The sequence below is a fragment of the Callorhinus ursinus genome, unplaced genomic scaffold (assembly GCF_003265705.2).
Source record: "Callorhinus ursinus isolate GAN/ISIS: 27379988/994484 unplaced genomic scaffold, GSC_fseal_2.0 scaffold2, whole genome shotgun sequence".
NCBI lineage: Eukaryota > Metazoa > Chordata > Mammalia > Carnivora > Otariidae > Callorhinus > Callorhinus ursinus.
In genome coordinates, this window is record NW_027397064.1 from 19226698 (window position 1) to 19249454 (window position 22757).

Below are 22757 nucleotides of genomic sequence, written 5' to 3' on the forward strand. Positions count from 1 at the left end.
CTGTCATTGCAGCAGCAGCCTGACCCCTACTGTCATTGCAGCAGCAGCCTGACCCCTACTGTCATTGCAGACTCCTCATTTACCTGCTACCTCCAGCGAGCGCCCAGGTCCCGGGAATCAGCCGCCTCGTGGAAAACTCTCCCATCTGACCTTGCTCCCCACTTGCCCTGCCTCGTCCAAATCACACTCCTTTCTCACCTGGATCACTGCCATTCCTTCCTGCCAGGTCCTCCTCGCAGATATCACAGTAGGGATTCGCCGTCTGAAACACAGATCCGGCCAGGTCCGTCCTCTGCTTAAATGCTGTCCTTTCAGTCCAAAGCGGAAACCTCTCAGCAAGACCCCCAAAGTCCTTCCTGACGAGCTCTCCTCCGCCTTCCTCTCCAGCTGCTTCTCTATCCACACCCTCCCTCCATCACAGGGAGCCTCAAGCCCGCGAGTGGCTCGTGCTCTCTCTGCCTGAACCCCACCTCCCCCACACACATCCCAAATCCTCCCCTTCCACGTCCCTGCTTCCCCCTTACAACTGTCTTTGCAGCCCCTGTGGGACAATATCTGTGCAGATATTCCTCCTAAGGGCACCTGGGCACACCTCTGTCCCCTGGTCAGGGTGGACTTCCGTGGCTGTTTTGTCCACTCCAGTGTCAGCCCTTCAGGACGGGGACCACAGTCTACTTCATCTTCACATCCTAAAACCCGACCACGGACCCTAGGAGGCAGGACTAATTCCATTGAGGCAGCACTTACTATATCACAGAAGTGATTTTATATTCTCAAAGCAATTCTTTGAAATAGAAATTATCTCAATACTTAAAGATGAAGTAGATGAGGCTCAGAGGTTAGGAATGTGTCCAAAGTCGAGTAAGTCATAAGTAGTAGAGCCCAAATTCTGTCCAAAGACTGCCCTACCTCCAGGCTCATGCTCTCACCTACCACATCAAATGGAGCCAGTACTCAAGATGCGTCTAACACCCGTGGTCACTGCAAGTGGTGGCCCTCCAAATCCAGAGGGCTTAAGAACAGGGCCGGCTTCCCAGGCATGCATCCCATGCAGTCACGCAGGACCTGTGCTTGGCTTAATGCTCTGCTGTCGCTGTCTTGACATTCTTAATAATTTCTGAACAAGGGGTTCTGAAGGTGCCCTGATTTCTACAAATTGGGTCACAGAGAAATTGGGTGATTCCATGCATTAGAATTGCCCAGAGGGCATGCCCCAGTGCAGATTCCCAGATGCCTTCCCAAGCTTCTAGCTCAGGCAGCCTGCAACGACAGGTCCCCTGCTTCTGCAAGTTTAACACCCACAGTGGACTCCTGGGACCACGGCTTAAGCAAAAATGACCCTCGGAGGGCCAGGGTAAACTCAGCTGCAGTTCCCTGTGCTGCCCTAAGGTGGCAGTATAGCTCCAGTGTTTGCCCACAGCCAGGCAGTTCCAGAAGGCTCCAGCGGGCTTGACATCCTCAAGATCCCTGCCCAGCCATCTTCCCACTTGGATGCAATGTTTTCCGTCAGCAAAGGTTTCGAGGGCATACTATCCATCCGTCAGTGGGGTTCCTGTAGGTAGAGCTACCGCGGAGTGCTTGCTCGTACACCCACAAAGTCCTCCTCTTCAGAGGGTTTAGAGGACAGGGAGGCTGTGGGCAAGTGACATAGAAACAGGCAAGGAGGTTGTGATGTCCTCAGAAGCACTCTGCAAAAATATTACAGAGATGACCGAGTCGGAAGCCTTGGGGCATGGGGGCTGGCATGGTGTTTACTCCTGCAACGGCCCCATGATACCCCTCCCATTTTATAAGGTCCTCTAGTTTTCAAAGCACATCCACAGTCTCACATTGATATCACCCTGCTATTTGAGGCTGAGATCATCCCCATTAGACAGATGAGGAAAACTGAGTCTCAGATAAGGCGAGTTATGTAGCTCCAGGGCCATAAAACAGCAAGCGGTGGAACAGGATTCAAAACCAGGTGTCCTGACTCCAGCATTTCCTCTTGCCCAGCTCGGCATGAGAATCACCTGGGAACCTTAAAACCAACCAGCCAACCAACCAACCATCCTACCTGGGCTCCACTCCAGGCCAGTCAGATCAGACTCTCCGATGGTGGGGCACTGACATGAGTATTTTAAGTGCCCCAGTCAACTCCAGTGTCAGCCAAGGTTGAGAACTGCTGCACCTGCGGGGTGAGCCAGCACCAGCTGCCCCGTCCCCAGACAGCAGACACCAGCTCCGGGCTACAGCTGAGGGGCACAGAGAGGGGTGGCAGGAGCACCCTCACCCATGGATGAAAGAGAATCAGAGCCCAGGGAGGGATGGCTGACCCACAGGGGGCAGATCCAACCCATGTCCAGAGTGCCCTACGCTCTCTCCAGGCAGCCCGCCTTGCTTCCGCCCAGAGAGGGCAGCATAACTCAGGGTTGAGCAGCACCCACACTCTGGAGTTAGGGGTCCCAGCCTGGGCCATGGAGGTTGGGCACCTCTGTAGACTTTTCTCTTCATCTGTAAAGTAAAGCTAATAGTGCCTCCTTTATGGATTCATGAGGAGTAACTGAATTAACTCACTTCCAGAGCAGCAGACCAAATGGCCTAGCTAAATGACCAAATGGCCGGCTGGCCTTGGCCTTGGCCTGGTGCGACCTAGAGCACTCTGGCTAGGGCAGGTCTGCTTCGGGGGACCTGGTTTTCTTCTAAGGGGAGAAGCTCATCCCCCACCGCCACCACCACCATCACCACCACCCGTGAGGGCCCCAAGTGTCTCTCTGCCTCTAGAAGGAAGGTCAGGAGGATATGGGTGGAGCAGAGCCACCTTCCTTCGCCTCCCCGGCAGAAAAGGGTCAGACTCCAGACACGGAAGAGGGGCTACCGTGAAAGGTGGGGCTCTGTGCCCTGTGCTAGGGAGAGGAGGGAGTGGAGCACTCCTTTCCCAGTGGCCCACCGCACCGTCAGGGAGCCCCCTGCAATTCGCCAGGGGTTAGGGGCCCCCGGAACACAGTGGGTTGAGCTCTCACATAGAAGTCTGCTTCAGAAATAGGGCCTACATCTGCGCATGTGTAGTCCGTCTTTGTCAACGTTGCTGTTCTAGAAGCCAGTTACTCGGGCCCCTTGGAGCAGCACCTGAATTCTCAGGCAACACTGTTGTGAACACGCTGGCGCACACCAGCCCCGCTCCCTTTCCTTGAGGCCCTAGGGCTGTCACCCCCCCCACCCCCGCACAGAAGGGAGCTCTCCTTATTTTAGGGGCCAGAGGACCACAATTCCAGGGTCTCCCTGTTCTGCCTCCCTCTGCCATGCACCTGAGCTTGGGAGAGAGAAAGGCACTCGTTCTACCTCTCCTCCCTCAGTGCCCACCCAGGGGCAACCCAGGGGCACGAGCTTCATTCAGCTGGGAGTCCAGGGGGAGACACCAGATTCCTGTGGTTTTACTGGAGGATTTTGCCTGGACTGGGGTCTTTTAAGTTTCCCTAAGCCAAGGCCACTTGAGGAAGGACATTCCCCTTCCTCCTGACCCATCCTTCTCATTCCCAACCCAACCAAAGCCATGCCTGCCCCTTCCCAGGCCCTGTTCCCAGGAGTCGGGGACAGAGCTGGACAGACGAGACAGGCAGGCCCCGGATCTCTTTCCCAGGGAAGCCCCAAAGACTCAGGCAAAAGACACACGGTTTATTTTTCCTTCCTTTAATCTTAAGCAAAAGAAACACGGGGGTTCAAAAATAAAAATTTCTTTTTCCCCCCTCCCAAGCCTTTCCCCCAGCTCCACCCCTGCAAGCACCCTTCCTCCCCAGCTGGGACAGGAGAAGGCGAGGGTGCAGGCAGCTCCCGCTGGGGAGGGGGAAGGCGGGGGTGTGCCGAGCTCGGTGCTGGTCTCTTTCCAAATATAAATACACATGTCAACACTCCTGGAAAACCCTCCCCACCCACCACGCAAGGCTCTCCTCTCTCTGCCAGTGTTTGGAGAGGGGGTGGGGGCGGGGGGTGCCCGGCACCGGCCGGCTGGGGGTTACTGCATCCGCTGGCTGTGCACCCCACGGGCCTCCTGCTGCTCGTTGTAGAAGAGATGACACTCGGGGTCCCCCCGGATGGTGGGGGCTCCCTGGATCAGCTTCCCAGTGTTGGGGTTCACACACCAGCACTCCCCACGCTGCCCGTTCAGAGACATCTTGCACTGAGGAGAGAAGAGAAGGACGTGGAGGACAGCCCTGAAGCCAGCGCCTCTCCTTCCCTTCACTCAGCCTGAGGTTTGCTGAACAGCTCCAGGGCGTGCAAACTAGCCCTGCAGGGCAGTGCTGCGAAACCCTGACCGAAATCCTGACCATGCACCAGGGATCTTGCTAAAATGCAGATTCCCCTTCAGTAGGTCTGGAGCAGGGCTGAAACCACTGAGCTAACAAGCTCCCACGTGACGCAGGTGCTCCTGGCCCACAGACCACGTTAGCTAGGTGTTGGGGGATGCCCCGAGTTGAAAAGACTCCATGCCCACTTGCAGGGAGGTCCCACCCAGCGGGGGACCCAGCAGACCGGGGTTTGTTATAGTGTGAAGTGAAAACCGCATGTAATGGTAGAAGTCAACACCAGCATGGGCCCTAGTATGGGCCCTGCACTGTGGGAGTCATCTACACGCTGCTCACTTACAGTCTCTAGCTCTCATTTTTTAAGTTTATTTATGTATTTATTTAAGTAAGCTCTATGCCCAACGTGGGGCTCGAACTCACAGCCCTGAGATCAAGAGTAGCATGCTCTTCCGACTGAGCCAGCTGGCATCCCCTACCGTTTTTATCTAGCATACACGTTCATTTAATCCGCACAACCGCCTTGTGGATCAGGTACCATGATTTCAGCACTTTACAGAGGATCAGAAGGAAGCACAGATGGGTTAAGTAACTTGCCCAATGTCACACAGCTAGCTGAGATGCAGAATCCAGCCAATTTTCCTGTCCCAAGGTCCCTGCTCTTCCCCATAAACTAATTAATGACCATGGAAAATCCCTCTAGTGACCAGGAAGGGACAGGGCACAGCCTGTTCTTCATTAGCAGAGACCACTACTTCTTCTTTTGAGCTCCAAATGCAGTAGTCGGCTTACACTTAGAGGGCACGTGTACACACGGCTTTGAACTAGACTGATATTTCGAGGGGCAAGATGCCTGCCTGGGCTGAGGGAGGTAGGGAAGGGAGACCCCTCCGCCCCGGGGGGGTCAGCAGAGGCAACATGTCAGTGGTTTAAATCAGTGATTCGGGAAGCGTGCTCCACGGATCATCAGCAATCCCTGGGAGTTTGTTAGAAACGCAAACTCTTGGTTCTGGAATGGTAAGGCCCAGGAGTCCCTGCCGGGCGATTCTAATGCTCAATAAAACAGTAAGAAGCATCGCTTCTCCCAGGGGCTCCCGCCCAAGCTAGACACCAAGGGCTGATGGCAGACAGCCCAGGAAGTAGAGTCAGCCTCCGACAGGCCTGGTAGCTGGTATCCCCACGCCCCACTCAGCGCTCAGACCCCAGGGGATGATGGGGGGCGGGGGTGCAGGAGCAAGGTACAGCCGGGGCTCAGGCCCCGGGGCCCGGGGCCAAGGATCTCCTCCCTCACCTGTTTGAGGTTATACAGGCCATGCTTGTCACAGTTGGGGATGTGTAAGGAGTAGAGGTGCTCCAGAGGGCCCCGCTCATCTGGAAGGTGCATGGTGGAGATCCGCTCCAGGACTTGGTCCAACTCCTGCTGGCAGGGGGTCTGTGGGCGCAGACAGGGACAGACGGGCAAAGACGATGCTCAGAGGGAGACTGCGCTCACGGAACACTGGCCCTGGGTACCACCTCAGAAAGCAGCTCATGCGCAGGGAAGAGATGTTCCCACGGCCACACAGCTAGCTGGTGGAACCAGGGACTCCCGACAGTGCTAACATGTCATCGTGCTACACCCCAGCCCCTAAAGAAAGTCACATGGATGGGCATTTTCACCCGTCTTTCATTCTGTGTTAATGGCTTTCGGGGGCCAAAATGGGATCTACTTGGAAAGGTGAATTCAAGTGGCGGTCTCTGGAGGATCTCTACCCCGACCCGGTGGGCCAACCTCCATTCCTTTCCATCAGCCCAACCAGGACCAAGACCCAAGACAACAGAGCTGAGCTGGGGGGCGGGGGGGTGGCAGCCGAGTGAGAGGAACACATCCCAGCAAGCTTGAGCAAGATCAAGTGGGTCCACGTCCATCTCTAGCATCTGTCTCCTTGCCTATGTCCTGAAGCCAAGCAGAAACGTGGAGGTGTCAGAAGGACGGGACTTCAAGAACCCAGATACCCAGTCTCTTTCACAGCCAAAGATACTGAGGGCCCCGAAAGAGACCCTGATGAGCCTGAAGGTCCCTGAACATGCCAGTGGCAGAACCAGAAAGGAAAGTGCTTTGCCTACAGTAGGACACGGATGGTACTTGGTGCCCTCCCCCACCGAGAGACCTCCCACCCCTCCGAGCAGACCCGGCCCCTCTGACCCTGGCAGGTGGTGGCCGCAGCTTCTTGGGCTCATCCAGACCAAGGTGATGCTTGCCCCCCTTGCCCATCTGCCGGTGCTGCTCGGTGACCTTCTCCCGGAACACCGCCAACTCCTTCATGCCTGACTTGAGGGGCTTCCGGCCAGCGCCACCTCCACCGCCCAAGAGGTTCACGGTCCCATCCACGTGGTTCTCAACCAGGCCTCCTTCAGAGGGCTCGTCGCCGTTGTCTGCAGAGAAAGGAAGGGAAGGAGAACTCTAGGTGCTGTTTCCAGAGCGGTGGGGCCCCCAGGGACGGTCCGAAGCCCTGAAGATGGAGATGACGGATACCCACGCAATGGTGCTAAGCAATTTACAGAGACTACCAATTTCAGTTTTGCGGCAACCCACGGGTGGGGCGCTACCCCAACTTTGACAGATGCGCAAGTCAGGGCACACTGAGACGGAGACCACAAATCTGGCATGGGAACACGGGCCCTCTGACTCCAGCAAAACTCCTGGGAGGTCTAGTGGGTTCTGCCTCCATCCGGAGCGATGCCGAGGAGCACGGAAGGAGGAACGTGTCTGCAAAGTTCTCACCACGAAATGAGCTTAAGTTCTTCTGGAGCCATCATTCTCCCCTAGAAAGACCTCCCAGCTTCACCCACCAGAACCTCCAGGTGAAGGTCTTCATCATCTGTGGCCTAAAATGGCACAGATTGGGTCCGTTTTTTTTAAACTACTGCCAGAGATCCCCGAGTCAGGCCACGTCTGGTGAGGGAGTGAGAAGGGGGGAGAGCCACCACCAGAACCTGCAGTTTCTGACACCCCTGCTATTACTCTTCATCTACCCACCGGCCCCCTCCTCGTATGCCCTAATGACTCAGGCCTAAAGCCACTCCAGGACTGCCCCCAGCGGCCCTGACTCATGCCGTGTCTGTCCACGCAGGCCACCACCAGCCACATTCCAGAGTGCCCCGAGAACAGGAACCGGCTGGACTCTGTACTTTCCGCTTACCGCAAAGCACAGAGCCTCTCCCAGATGCTTGTCCAAGGAGCACCTGTTAAGTCTCTTTCAACCTTCCTAAACCACCAGTCCCTCAACAACAGGGAGAGGCTTCTGCTGAGTGCACAGCTCAGGTGGAGGGGGCCAGGAGAGCAGCCCCCAGCTACCACGGGCTCACGCTGGCTCAGGTAGGTCCAGCCAGGTAAGCCCCGCGGAACAGAAGGGTGTGGAAGAGTCGTAACCAGGGAGACAAGTCTTCACGGGCTCTAGGAGGGCCGGGACTCAAATAGCCCCTGTGGACACAGCAGAGCCAACAGGGCCTCGGACCATGGCACCTGGAAGCCACTTCCCTGCAGGTGCCAACAAGACCTAGAGGTGCGGAGGGTGTGTCTCTAAACAAATTTTGCACGTTTTCTCTTCCCTTTTGTGTGCTTTCAAACACTTACAGTCCCGATAACCTAACTGAATGGCTCTTACAATATTTCTACACAAGGGTTTCAGGTGAGGCACTTAGGACCCAGTGGTCTCCTCCGAGTTCGGGCACAGCGTGGTGCACTCAGATGGCCACTATCCTGGGCAGTGTTTCACGGTAGAAAGAGCTGACCTGTAAAAGGGGGGCTATGATGCCCGCTCTGGGTTGTCGCAAGCTGTGGCGTTCATGGACTCCCTCGCCGACTACAAGATGGGGACACTCTTGCACGCCCTGGGGAACTGACATGTGCTTTCACGGGGCATGCTCCAGAAGACCCAGGCGGAGTCTGGCCACCTGACCCCTGGGGCCAGTCCTCACCAGCTGCCGCTGCATTCCTTTAGAAAGCCAGCATGTGATCTCCAGACTAGTGAGCCCTGGTTGGTAAGACATGCTCGGGTTAAACCCCAGCTCCCCGACTTTTTATACCAGCTGTCTTTGTCGAGCACATACAACGTGTCCGTGTTTCCATTCCGTTATCTGAACTGTTAGATACAGGACGGCTGAGAGTATGTTACATGTAAAGCAGTTAAGACAAGGCCTGGAACACAGAAACCCTGTGTCCTGTTGGTGACAGTACTTTGATGATGACGAAGATGGCAACTGCCCCAGTTATCCCTTATCTGCTCCCTCGACAGTGCGGAACCCGACCAAGAACCAGGAAGCAGAGGAAGAGAAGCTTCTGAGCATCAAAACAGCGGTCACTACATCTATGCGTCGTCAAGTTCAAGTGCTTTCCTCACAAGGTGCGGGGACACTCAGCCCAGGAAGAACACTGCCAGTGCACAGGAGCACGGCTCCAGCAAGCCTGGTCTCTGGATGTCTGGTTTCCAAGGCCACCACGGAATAAAATCAACAAAAGTAAAAGGAGAGAGGAGGAAGGCTTGTGGACAGTGGCGAGAAGTATCAAATGGCAGGGAGAAAAGAGGACACTAAAAAAAAACAAACAAACAAACAAACATAGGAACTTCGGGGATATTTAGCGCATCATAAACAGCTCTACACCCGATGACCCCTGAGGACTTCCATATCATGTAGCCCAAGACAAAAGTTGTGTGGATAATGACGATGACCTTGGGATGTCCAGAAAGGGGAGAGGGTTAACATGTCAAGTATTCAGCATTTAAAAAAAAAAAAAAAGACTTCAATCCAAAATTGTTAAACTTTAGAAAAATAAAAATTGAAATATTTAAATGAGTAAGCCCTCTGAAACCTGGAAAATTCTCTCTAGAATGGCTATTTCTCCAGGGGCTCTGGGTAGCCTGGGTTTTACCATAAACCAACCAACCACAGATTAAAATCCTGTTCCAGAAGCCCCAGCACACCTGCAGGGGATGGCCTATTTGAAGCATCTGCCACCAAGCTGGATGGGAGTTCTGTGCCCCCATGTTCGATTAGACCCATCCACCCACCCCAAACTTTCATCAAGCACCCTGTCTCCCGACTTGAGCACCACGGACACTGGGACCAGAGGATTCTTCACTGGGGAGCTGTCCTTTGCATTGCAGGATGCCAAGCAGAATCCTGGGCCTCCACCCACCAGAGGCCAGGAGCCCTCCTGAAGTTGTGACAACCAAAGATACAGCCCCTGGGGGGCAAAAATGCCACCCCCCCCCCCGAAAACCACCCTTCAGAAGTCAGGCTTTATCCAGAGGCCTGGAAGTTCCCCAGCCCTGTGCTGAAGACCCCAGACCCCGCATAAGGCAGATCTGAGCTCTACTATATTCGCCTCCCTCAGCTAAGACCCTCCACCGCAGTTCCATCCCCAGCACACCTCTGGGGCCCACTAGTCCACCTTCCAGCCGGGGGGGGGGGGTTGTGGGGGGCAGGAGGTCTTCCCTAGGCATCCAGAGGACTCCCAGGATGCTGTTCCCCCTTCCCTGAGCTCTCCCGGCACTCGGACCACTGGCAGGGGACAAAGCAGCATCCCCTGGCTGAGTCCCAGAGGTCAGCCCACCTTTAGCGCTCAGAACAAGGTATCTGAAAACACGTGAACGAGATGCACCCGGGTAAATCCACATCAGGCCTGCAGGCTCTAGGCAGGGCTGGCTTGTCATTAGGCATAGCGCCCACGGGCCTGGGGAATGTGGGGGTCGATTTTAAAATCAAAAGGAAGGGGCACCTGGGTGGCTCAGTCATTAAGCACCTGCCTTCAGCTCAGGTCATGATCCCAGGGTCCTAGGATCAAGCCCCACATCGGAGCGGGAAGCCTGCTTCTCCCTCTCCCACTCCCCCTGCTTGTGTTCCCTCTCTCGCTGTGTCTCTCTCTGTCAACTAAATAAAAAAATTTTTTTAAAAGTTAAAAATTAAAAAAAAAATCAAAAGGAAAAATATGCTTTTAGGTAATTTTTTTTTAAAAAAGTCAATCTACGATATGGATACATGCACAGTTATAAAATACAGTTATCAAATATGATTTAACATGTTTTCAGAGAAGAAGAGCCACAAACGCCCAGGCGTCCAGGGTCCACAGTCTGAACACAGCCCTGCGCCAGGCCCCAGAAGATGGGGGCCCATGGGGCAGTCTGCTCCCAGGAGGACAGAGTTGGCTTCCTATCCTGAGATAGCCCCGATCTCTCTGAAGTAAAGGTCAGTTTGTCCACCCTCACGGAGGCCACCTGGATTCCAGGCTAGGTTTTGTCCCATTCCGTTATTGATCCCAACACTGCCAATGAACATGGCAATAAGATGAAGAAATCCATGGGTCCGGTTTGCTGACGCACATGCTGACGCTCCACACCTTGAGGTCCAAGCCCAGGGAAGGGACTGAGACAGCTGCCTGGGTAGAGATCAGACAAGCTTGCAGACTGAGAAAAGCCTTGATTCCTTGACTCTTCTATTCCCAGCCAGAGAGGCTCAAGAATTCAGGCTCCAATGTCTAATCGCCTGAATCCCAGGTGTCCACTTAGCTGTGCAGCCGCAGATACGTTACTTAAGCTGTGTCTCCAATGCTCATCTATAAATCATGGACAAACAGCACCCACTTCCAGGGGGCAGCCAGATTCCCAGAGATGCTGCACGCAGACACAGGGCCAGGCACACGGAAGGAGCACACAGAGCCAGCTCTCAAGGGCTCCCACTTCCCCCCACACTCGGGGGAAGTACCCACGCGGCAGCCCGACACTCAGGGGCACAAGGGCATCACCATATTATTACCCAGTGCTTCCCATACATTCTCCTATAGGTGACAGGAGCGGTACAAAGGAAAACATTCCAAATGAAGAACTCCAACTAGAGATGGAATTTGCCCTCAGAACAAAAATACCAAGTCGCCTGTTTTTTTCCTGCCCAAGAGTGAGGTTCAGAATATTTATTATGCAACCACTTATGTATGCAGCTCCGTGGGCCACAGGGCAAAGGTCAGTCTAAGAAATGGTTCTTAGCAGCCCAAATCTCATAACTAGAAAAGGCTTAGGGCTTAGAGATGACCTCCTGGGTCCCCAGAGATCTTCGCCTAAGGATTAGCTGTTCTCTACATAGCGCCCCAGGAAATGGTTCAACACTGAAGCACGGAGTTTGCTGACTATATATGGAAGGTAAAGCTTTTCCAAAGACAAGTGGGGGAGACCACAGAGGGCCTGGAGCGTGAGAACTCCCGTCCTGCGTGCTATGTATACTGCCACACCTCTCAACCTCAGGCACCTGGAGGGGAGCTCAGCTGAGAAAGGCAAGGACGAGAGGCAAGGGACGAGTTGCCCCATTTTACAGACAGCAAACCCGAGGCCCAGAAGGACTACTACCCGGTCTAGAGGAGCACGTACCACCCCTGTGCCATCAACAGAGGTGCTTCACAATGGGCATGGGGTCCCTACGTTGTGCCATCAACAGAGGTGCTTCACAATGGGCACGGGGTCCCGACGTTGTCCTCTGACCCAGCCTTACTAGGTGGCCCCGGAGGGCAGCTGGAAGCTACCGCTCCAGGAGAAAGAGCTTTGCACCTTCATTCTGCATTCCGGACTACGCGTTAATACCCTGGTTTTCAAATTTAATTTTGGCTTAGCCTTTTTTTCCCTGACATCATCTTGTTGGATCGTAGCACCGACGACCTGACTCAGTGCATGAAAACCCTTGTGTTCGACGGATTCTTACTCTTGTGACACCACATTTCCTCCTAGTGCAATGCTCTGACCTCTGTGCTCCAATGGACAGTCGGTGATTCCTGATCCACGGAAAACCTCAAAGTCCTCTTAGGAAAATAGGTCCCCCAAATCTAAAGGCAACCCCTTACTCCTTCTTGCTTAGAGTGTGACTGAGGCTCTGTCCTTATGCAGGCCTGGCAAGAAAAGGGACCTTTCCCCCAGAACATGCCACATCTTCCTAGCAGATGACTATGCCCCCCTGCTTTCTTCTTGTCTTTATTCTGAAGAAAACCTAGCCATTTCCCACCTTCTCCTTAGCCTACTTCCTGACAATCTGGAAATCTAAGAGCTGGGGGCCCCACAGAATCAATCTACTCTGACCCCGAATCTGTCATTCCCTCCTGTGGATTCACCTCCTTCCACAGGTACCGGCATTCCAGACCCCGTAAGAATGGGATTCCCTTCCGAGCAATGGGCCAGCAGGAGGCTGGCCACCTGCCCGGTTCCACTCTCGCTGGGCACAGAACTCACGTGGCTCCTGCTCTGTTGGTTTCTCCCCAAGTGCACTTAATCTTGACACATGTTGGGCAAAAGAATTAATGCTAACTCCCATCTTCCTCTTCCCTCTTGGACAACTTCTCCGTTAACATCCATATGGCAGTGGACAATTCATTAAAAAAGCCAAACGGGCAAAGAACTCCAGGAGTCAAGAGGCCTCCCCGCATTGTTGCTTCTGCTTCACCCGTGACATTGGCCAAATCCTTTCACCTTTCTGAACTCACTTCTCCAGTGTGAAAAACGTGAATAATCATCCTACTCAAGCGAGGGCTACGACTTATCATTACCACTTGCCCAGTGTGGGCAAAAATCAAGCTCCGGAAGAAATGTGCAGACTGGTGATCTATTTCTTAAATTGGGTAAATGGAAGATACATGCACCAGGCAAGGGTGGATGAGACCCCATCTGTAGGACGGCCACACGCATAGGGGGAAAATGAGTTATGAGAAAGTTCTGCAATACCGTCTATCGGCATGTTCCTTCCAAAGCCTGATGTTGTTGATCGTATAAATTCTGGATGTCGCTAAACATCACAGGTCTCTGCCATCTGATGGAAGTCCTTGGGTAAGCGTGGATTTGCCTAAATTACTTTAACTTCACAGAATTTTGGGGAAGGAAGGAGAGGAAGGGAAGGAGGGAGAGAGGGAGGGAGGGGAAGGGGCTCATAACGACCACGCATGCGCAGGGGAGAGAAGGCTTGTCAGTACTCACCAACACGCAAGGGACCCAGCTTTCGTTGAAGAGAATTTGAAGCCAGTGCCTTTGGATGGCTGACTGTGGCCCCCATGCGCAGTAACACAGGCCACCGAGGCTGGGGTGGATAATTCAGGCCACGTGGGAAGTGGGGGGAGGGAGGCAGGCAGCAGTTAACAGTGGGTGGGGAAGCAAGGGGAGCTTCTTTGGTATTTTTCTGCTGAGGTCCTTTGTCTCTCTGGGTAAGTGGCCTTGTTTATGTGTCTCCCTCCACCCTTTCTTCTAAAGGTCAGAGACGGCAGGCCACACAGGCCTCTCACGGGGGAATTCTGAAGAGTGCGCACATGGACGTCTGCTGTGGTGGAGGCTGGCACCCAGGGCACATTCCAGCTCCGGGAATGACGTTCTCCTGGTCAGCCCATCTACCCCCTGCTGACATCCAGCTCCCTTCCCATTCTCTCCCACCCTCGGAGGCCCTGCTCCGTGCACAGCGCCAGCAAAACAAACCTGATGGCTCTCAGATGCCACCACGTTCGGCGAGAAACCCTCTTGGCAACAGACCAGGAGCCCCTCAGCGTGGCTTTCGCACAAAAGGAATCCCCTTGTTGTAGGAAATAGCTGTGAGCAGCCTCTTCAGATGTTCCCGATCCAGGCGTCATCCAGGCTGTGTCCCACAGGGGCGGGCACTGGTCACTCTCACCTGGGCATCGTCATCCTGCACTTGGAACAGTGGCAGGCCTAGCGCCCAGTGAGCTGTGGCTGAGCCCTGAAACTCCGGGGAGGGGAATGGCCAGTGGCCACGCTCACGCAGGGAAGGAATGGATGCCACTAGAGATGATGCACGAAAGCAGGGCATTGAGCCCACTGCTGGCCAAGCCACCCTGAACTCTTTCTGGGTTCCCTTCAGAACGCCAGCTCTTGGGTTCAAAACTTTGGCCAACTAGTTCTAGCCCAGCAGGAAGAAAAGTGCTGGTCTGAAAGCCAGGGTGGGGTGTGTGTGTGCAAGGTTCTGATCCCGATGCTAGCACCCTGCCCAGGATTCTGAGTGATGCCCGACAGGGGTTTAAGACGTGTAGGCTTCAATATATGGGGGCACCTGGCAGGCTCAGTTGGTAGAGCACGTGAGTCTCGATCTCTGAGGCATGAGTTCAAGCCCCACGCTGGATGCAGAGATTACTTATTAAAAAAAAAAAAAAAAAAAAGAGCTTGCATGGTCAAGATGTGTAGGGTTCAACATGCTCATCTATAAATTCAGGCAGTTACATTAGGGGAACGGTGCCCTGTCATGACTATTTATCAGAAATCATCTGAAGATCTTGGTCCTGGACTCCAGCCCCCTGGGGTTCACAGCAAGCCTGGGCAAAGGTCAAGGACTCTGGATTTTTAACAACCCCCTCCAAGCTCTAGCATTTCCGAGACCCCATTCCTCTGCGTTTCTCACTCTCCTGCCTCAGTTTGCTGAGGAACTTCCTGGTGATGGGAGAAAGATGACCCTTCTTTTCAAGAGATAGGACGTCACATACACACTCTGGGAAGATACAGCCTCGAGAGCTCTTTCCATCCGTAGACTCATGGGTTCATAAACAGACACATATGCATGCTTGGATGCACACAGGGGGCGCTTTCTTGGCCAGGCATCATGGAGATTTCTAGAGCATGCCTTCACAACGCCGTCTCCTCTCGGGCTCCCCCTGAGTGAGCAGAAAGCACAGCCTCTACAGAGCTTCCCTGCCTGTGTGCTCTCTAATGGGCTGCTTTATAAACACCAGGGTCATTCCTGGAATCACAAAGACCTGGGGCGGGTCAGCGCTGAGGCACACCGTTTGAGAAAACAAAAACAGGCTCAAATTCAGCCAAGGTCCCCTGGGACTCTGTGAGCCAGGCTGTCCTTGAAGAGCCAGAGAAATTGAAAGCAAGAGGGCAAACAGCACTATCAGCTTTCACCCCTTTCCACGGGTCCCAAACGTGTCTCCTCTGGCTCAACTAAAGCCGTCCAAGAACCTGGCAAGGTGACCTAACCGCGGAAAGCCCAAAGGAGTAGAGTGTGTGCTTCGGTGCAAAGTCGGGGCAGGAGCTACAGGAACAGGAAGAATGTGCCTGACCCAGCAACTCTACATCTTCCCGACATGTGCACAATGTGCGTTACAGCATTACTGCAATGGCAAAACACGACCGGCAACCCGACCCAGAAGCCTTTCAGCAGGTGAAGAGAGAAATAAATTCAGTAGGGTCAATACAGTGGAATAATACACAGCAGTTGACAAGAATTGCTCAGACCTGTGATCACTCCTGTGATCTATCCAACATGAACAGATCTCCAGACCTAATATTGACAGAGGGAAAAAGTTGCAGAAATGAGACCTTTTTGCACATGTAACTTAGTTTCAGAGAACAACTCTAGATGTTGGCCATCTATTGACAAATCTGTTTGGCCAAGGAACAGAAACACGAAGAAATGCATGCTGGTGGCTGCCTCTGGGGACAAGGGACAGCAACAAGAGGCTGGTAGGGAAGGCCATCGGGAAACATTTTTTTAAAGAGACGTGAAGCTGGAACGCCTGGGTGGTTCAGTCGGTTAAAGAGACGTGAAGCCAACAGGACAAAATGTCCACCACTCCCAGTTCTGGGGGGCAGACTGGTGTTATTGCATGATTCCTATTACTTGTCTGCATTTTTGCCATTTTATTTTTTTAAAGATTTTATTTTTAAGTAATCCGAATCTCTATAGCCAACGTGGGGCTCAAACCCACAACCCAGGGATCAAGAGCTGCACGATCCACTGAGCCAGCAGGCACACTGCAACCATTTTCTTTTAAAAGTCACTTCCCTCATCACACTCACTCCTCCCTCTCCTTGCCAAGTAGGGGTATCAGTAAACTTGGGGTGCCTCTGAAAGCCCACTGGGGTGCAAGAGGGCCGAACATGAGTGACATGGCCAACTTCACTGGCACTCTGAGGCCAGCGTGGTGTCACCAGGGTCACCTGCCTGCCAGAAACTGACCCTGGGCTCCTGGCCAGGTCTCTGTGGCATGAAGAACTGGGAAATGAGTCAGAGCAAAGACCCAAAGGAGAAGGGAAGACAGTCACAGGGTCAAAGAGAGGACAACAAAGAAATCAAGATGGTGCAGGTCTGAGAATGGAAAGCCAAGGGGACGAGCTTATCCCGGCACCGCCTGCAGGGCACTGGGGGTGCCCACAGGTGTGGCGTGGTGCAGGTGCCCAAGGGCCAGTCATGCCCAGTGGAAGAGAGGCACCTGTTCCAGGTCCTTGAGGCCCAGAGAGGTAAGAGCCTTAAACTGAAACAGGAGCGATCCAGGGTAGAAGCCACCCAAGAGTTCCACGGGAAGGACTAAACCAGGTAACATATTGCAGATGGGAAAGAACTGCAGACTTGCTCCAGTAGAGTTTAGGAGGAACCTTTCAAGGAGGAAGGACAATATGGCTTCCAAGTGTCCAAAGGCCACTGGACCGAGACTATGAAGGCATCCCTGGGCAAAGCACTCTTTTATTTGACTCAGCTTCCCTCACAGCTCCCTAACCAGAGTGCACTGGCAAAAAGCCTGGGTCCCTGCTTTCTCTTCTTCCTCCAAAGGATGGAGCTTCTTGAAGATGCAAATTTGGCCTTCACTTCCACAGCGCTTTAAAGAAAAGTATGAAAAAATGAAAGGAGGGCAGGAAGGACATTTGGTGCGCTCCATTTGCTTTTCTGGAAGAACGAGATGGTGCCTTCTTCTTCTGAGTCGGAAGGAGATACCCGTCAAACCTGATTCTCTTCCTTCTGTGACTCTATTCACCAGCAAGGGCTCTCATTATTTCACCTTGAGAACTTCCCAAAAGCCTTGGTCAAAAGGCTAAAAGAACTGCCCCGTTTACTTGCACTAAATGTATATACACCTCTACTGATTTAGTTTCTTCATTGTTAATATTCAACTTTTTAAAATGCTTCTGTTGGGGCATCTGGTAAATGGCTCAGCCGGTGAAGTGCACTACTCTTAATCTTAGAGTCGTGAGTTCGAGCTCCACGTTGGGTACAGAGATGACTTAAAAGAATAAAATAAAATCTTAAAAAAAATTGTTTTAAATAAAATGAAATGCTTCTCTAGCTCCCCTCCAGGATGAAAAAGCATGGTTACCAGTAGCAGGACAACGACGTCTTTACATTCTCGCACCCTGCACGCGGTATGCGCTCAATCTGTGTGTAAACATCAGGACAGCTGACTCCCCGAAGACCATCTCACCGCTCTCCAGCCTGGAGTATCGTGTTGTATTTCATTCTCACTTTTCTGGCCTCTCCCTCACCATCCAGGCCCCACAGCAGCGAGACCAGGAGTTTAAAAAAAAAAAGCAGTCAGCAAATGAAATAAGGAGGTGAAGAGAGAAAAGACGCTTCCCTCTCCTGGGACCCACATTCAAAACAACTGTCCCTACACTCCGTTCCGAGGCTATGACCCCACAGACCAACTCCCAGAGTGAGAGAGACTGGGTCCTACCCACCCGTCTCCTCCCACCCTCCCCTTCCTTCCGCCCACCTCTTCTCCATCCCCAACTGTTCCCAGAGACTGCGGGCCTGACAAACTGAACCCAGAGGGTGCAAACAGAAACTAAAAACCTGTGAAGATGTCCAGGATTGCCTGCCACACTCTCAAAACCAGCACAAGAAGTGTCCTGAATATAAATAAGTGTCTTTAAATAGGTCACCGTGCTTTTCTTTTTCTTCAACTAAAAGTTCACTAATTGTGTCTGATAGAAGATGGCATCACATCTGGGTTCTTCCTTGGTTCTGCTCTCTTGGCTGGGAGGCAGCAAACAGAACCAGACACAACCCGCAGAGCTTCAAGGGAGAATCCTCACCTCTGGGGCATAAACGGGCCATGCTCTCAACCACTGGTAGAACCATGAGTGACTGTGGCATCAAAGGCCAGGACTGCCCACTGGAAAACCCTCTACCACTAACCCCATTTTGGACTTTCCAAAGTCAAGGGCTGCCATCCAAGGAAGCCACACCCCACAGAAGAAGCCATTCCTCTGAACTGGATCCTTCAGTCCCTGATCTTAATACACTTGGCAAATCAGAAAACACGGGAAAACAGGACTTCTCCTTCTGTTCTGTGTGTTGAGGTTAGAGGAAGGAAGGAAGGAGAACCGATATTACATCATCTGATTATCAGAGTTTCTGTGCTAAGCGCTTTGTGTACAGAACTTTTTTATCATCAATCACATGAGGTTGATAATTTCTTATCTCCTCTCACCTTGACCATAAAAAAAAAAAAGCCATAGTGTTCAAGGTCAACTGCGCCAAGTCACGTCGTCAATGGCAAAGCCAACACAAATCCAGGTTGTTCGGCTTCATAACTCTTAACCAGCCAGGATGGTGTCTGGTCATTGGCGTCATCTAGGGCAAGACTCAACTGGAAGCTTTTAACCCCAGGGCTTTATTCCTTCTGTTCCCTGTCACCTCGTCCCCTCATCATGGGACCTTGTCTTCCCTGGGAGGGAAGTTGCCAGTCAGATACCAGCCCACCCCACCCCACCTGGAAAGCCTTTCTGATCCCGTACACCCATCCCAACCTGGCTCACCTTCCTCCTGACTGCCACACCTCCTGCCACTGTTGCTATAGAAACTACCCAGCCTTATCAGGCAGCTGCTGAGGCAGGGACCAGGGGACGGCCATTTTCATTTTATCTTGGCCTCAGGCACTTTAGAAAGCAACTGCACCATCCAGAGGCAACTTGGCACCTCCATCCAGAAGTCAAGACAATAGCCCCGAAAGAAACTTCCTGGGGAGCTGCATAAAGGAATATTTTTGAGAAGTTATGCCTTAATTACCAGCTCCTAGGGCAAAGGAGCTTTTCCAGCAGCAATATATAATTCGCAGCTGCTTTGCATGCGTGAGTCTGAGGGAATGGGGCCCTGGGCTGAGCATCTGGAGACCCAGACTCCACTCCGGTCTGTGCTTGCCTTGCTCGGCACTGGAACCGGAATGCAGACTCGATTTCTTCATCTGTCAAGTGGGGAGAATCCTGAGGCTAAGACAGAGCTGGAAAAAACAAAACCAAAAAAACCCTATGGGCACTTTGGTCAAAATAGATGATGTCTAGAAGAAAGCACTTTAATTACCATTATTTTGTCCTTTACCCCTTGGGGCAGACCCTTTGCTCACTGCAGCCCACAATCCAGCTCAGATCCCTCCAGCAAGAAGGCCCCACCTCCTTGACTCCTTTCAGGGGTTCAACACGCTAAGCCCCCCCGCCCCAGTCCCACCTCCCCAACTTGCTGAGGCCTTCCTGGGCTCTGAGGCCCTCCCTCCCGGGCTTCCCGCCTCCCAGGACTCAGCTCCTTGAATGAAACACAGGTTGACACACCTATACCCATCCACTAATTAGAAACCCCAGGCTCTGCTCCGCTCAGGCCAACTGAACGGGGGGCCCGTGGGCCAATTCTCCTGCCCTACAGCTGGAGGCCAGCCAGGCCCTGCCCCTTCTCCCCAATCTCCTCTCCTGCCCTGCCTCCCAACAGCCAGGAAGAGATGTGGGGCTGGCGGCCAGAAGGGGCCCCACAGGCTGCCAAGTGCCCCCTCCCCCTACTAAAAAAAAGGGGGGGAAGAGAAACAATTTCTGACTACAGTCGACTCTATTTCTTTCCGGGGGAGCCAGCTTTCTGAGCAAGGTCTCCCTCTGCGCCCTGACTGACACCCAGGAGCTGAGCCAGAGCAGATCTTCCCTGGCTTTGTTAAATAAAGGACAGGAGTGGCTGAGGAGGGGGAGGGGCATAGGGGGATGGTCCATTTTCCAGGAGGAAAAAAAAAAAATCCACAGCCCAGACACTCTACTCATTGTGGAGGTGGAGGTGGGGGTGGGGGGCAGTTACCCTGGAACCTGAAAGCCAACAAGTTTCTCTGAATTGACTACCCCATCTGTAAAGTGGGCTTCCCTCCGTGCCCCCCTCCCCACAATCCTGTAGGCCCTCAGAGTCTAAGGAACTGGCCACCTCAGATTCCCAGTGGCAAATACTGTGCTTTGTCCCAACGGTCCTGGGTTTCACTACAAGACTCTGCTGACCCCTGAAGACTCAAGCATCCCCCTTCTCTGCTTCCTGGGGCCTCCCCTCCAGCAGAGGCTCCAGAACACAGTCGTTATCATTATGCCCAGACCAGGGGTCACTCAGACGGCTTTCTGGGACCATAGGTGGAATCAGACATTAGGGAAGAAGCTCAGTGCCCAGAAGACTCTCTCCCCAACACCCCCCCCCCCACCCAGCCCTCCTGTGGAGAACCCACCAACCCCTTCGAAATGAAAGGCTGCTCCCCAACTCAGGAGTGCGGTCCACTCTGCAGATGGCGTAGTAAGGACATGTCACTTTTTGGATAGAACGTCCAATGTCTTTGCCAGGATCACGTTCAACTTTCTGGCAGCCGAGGCTCAGACAGGATAGATGTGAAAGCCCATTTTCCTGGAGCAGGAAACGGGTGCCACGGGGCCTTCCCTGGCTCGGACAAGGACTGCACCACTGCGCACTCTGGTCCATGCTCCAGGTACTAGGTGTGCTAAGACCAGGCTGGCTCCTACCTGACCCTACTGTTCTGAAGCCTGGGTCCCAGCAGGGTTCCTGTAGAGGGCTGTCCCTGGAGGAAGGAGCTTCCCACCCCTGAACCATGGCCTCAGGGATCCTCTGCTCCTCCGAATACCTGCAGCTGGACGGCTGGGTCCTAAAGGTTGGCTGGCCAGGTGAAGGTAGAACTCAGCCCTGTCGCCAGCTTATGAGCAGCAAGCCCGCGCCAGCACAAGTACCCAGTGACCCAACCCTGGGGCCACTTCTGTCGCCACAGTCCTTCCAGCCCCAACTGAGGCATTAAAGGGTGAGGCTCCCAGACCAAGAACGGTCAGCCCCAGACATCAGGGCATGGGCCCTAAAGAGCACTGCCTAACACATCCCTAAAAAAAGGAAGCCTGCTTACCTCAGACCACTTGTTTGACACAAATCCACTTATACCGTATTTAAAGTACAGTTGCCTTACCCTTTCTACAAACAGCTCAACCATGGTCCGTGCAAGTAGGGCCAGAGGTATGGCTATTTCCATTTTATAGGTGAAGAGATGAAAAGCAAGTGATTACACACACACACACACACACACACACAAAAACACCGAAGTGCTTAGCTTTGTCTGTATTATCTAGCTTTCAACACACACACACACACACACACACACACACACACACACACACACGTGCGGGCGCCACCCTATGGAGTTGGTGCTATCAATATTTGATTTACAGATAAGGAAACGGAGGCTCAGAGAGAACACATCTCTTGCCGTGGTTGGCTAGCATGTGGCTGGTAACTGGGCTTTGAGTCACAGCAATTTCAACACCACGATGGGGCCACGAAGCATCACGCTAAAGTCTCCGGGGAGACGCATGGCCTGCCCGACACAGCCCAGTGTGGCCTCCCAGTGTGCCAGACGCTTGCCAGCACCACAGCTGTCCTCAAACACACCCCACTGAAGAGAGACAGTCATCCCCATTCCACCAACAGGTAAACCGGTATTTGAGGAAGGCCCATGCACATCAGCACTCAGGTTCTCCAAGTCAGACCTGCAATGGAACCCGGTCCCCACGATGGCACAGGCCAGGCTGCCACCCCCCAAGCTCTGTTCACCACCCCCGGGGACCCTTTCGTCTCTCCTGACTGCTGCACACTGGTCACCTCCCTCTCTGAAGTCCCCAGACCTTGGGCCGCCCAGTGGAGTTGAGGGAATGCAAACAGGCAAACCTGGCCTGTACATGGCAGGTGTCCAGGAACAAACTTTCTGGCTGACAGGGTCAAAGGCTTTTGCCGCCAACAGCTCCCCTCCCTTGCTTGACCATGGGGGTGGAGGGGAACAGAAGGAAGGTCAGCCTCTCGACTCATGATTTACCTGCTCAGGCATCCCCTAACTGAGCCTCGGAGTCCACACCTGCGAAATGGAGGTAAAAAGCTTCCCTCTCCCCCTCACAGAGCTCTTGGAAGACAGGAGACAAAGCAGGCTGGGAAGCCAGTTCATGATAGCACAAGGACGGATGGGAAGGCGACCGAGCCCCTGGCAGCTGCCTGCCACCTCAGCAAAATGCTGGCCAGAGACAGCAAGGAATAGAAAGGCCTAGAACATCTGCCAAGCAGAACACCAGCTCCCCTGGTGACTTAAAAGCATAACCTTGCTCCTCCCTGCCTCCGCTGCAGGGGAAGCAGCCCCAGCACAAAGCCCCTTGGGGATATGGCCCCTCCCCCCACCCCCACAAAGCCCAGTCCCTGTACTGCCACCAACCACCCTCCTCATTTCAGGGTTAGATTTGTTTCCAGCACTCCGATCCCCATCACCTACGTGGTCGCCACCTACCTGGACTCCTGTGGAAGGCTGGGGTAGATCTATCTTCCATGCCATTTCTCAAGCCTTAGCATCCAGCCAGGTGTCCAAGACCCAGCCATAGTGGGAGAGGCACAGGGGAGCCATGGGGACCAGGGGACGGGGGG

General features: G+C 53.5%; 1 protein-coding gene across 1 annotated transcript in view; it reads right to left on the minus strand.

The window, feature by feature from the left end:
* Window positions 1-3653: 3653 nt before the first annotated feature.
* Window positions 3654-22757, minus strand: part of IGFBP2 (insulin like growth factor binding protein 2) — a 27574-nt gene continuing 8470 nt past the window's right edge. The window contains exons 2-4 of the mRNA XM_073903936.1: window positions 6466-6723; window positions 5572-5712; window positions 3654-4156 (exon numbers count right to left, since the gene is read on the minus strand). Coding sequence (XP_073760037.1) covers window positions 3992-4156; window positions 5572-5712; window positions 6466-6723 — 564 coding nt within the window. The 3' untranslated portion in view covers window positions 3654-3991. The remainder of the gene's footprint in view (window positions 4157-5571; window positions 5713-6465; window positions 6724-22757) is intronic.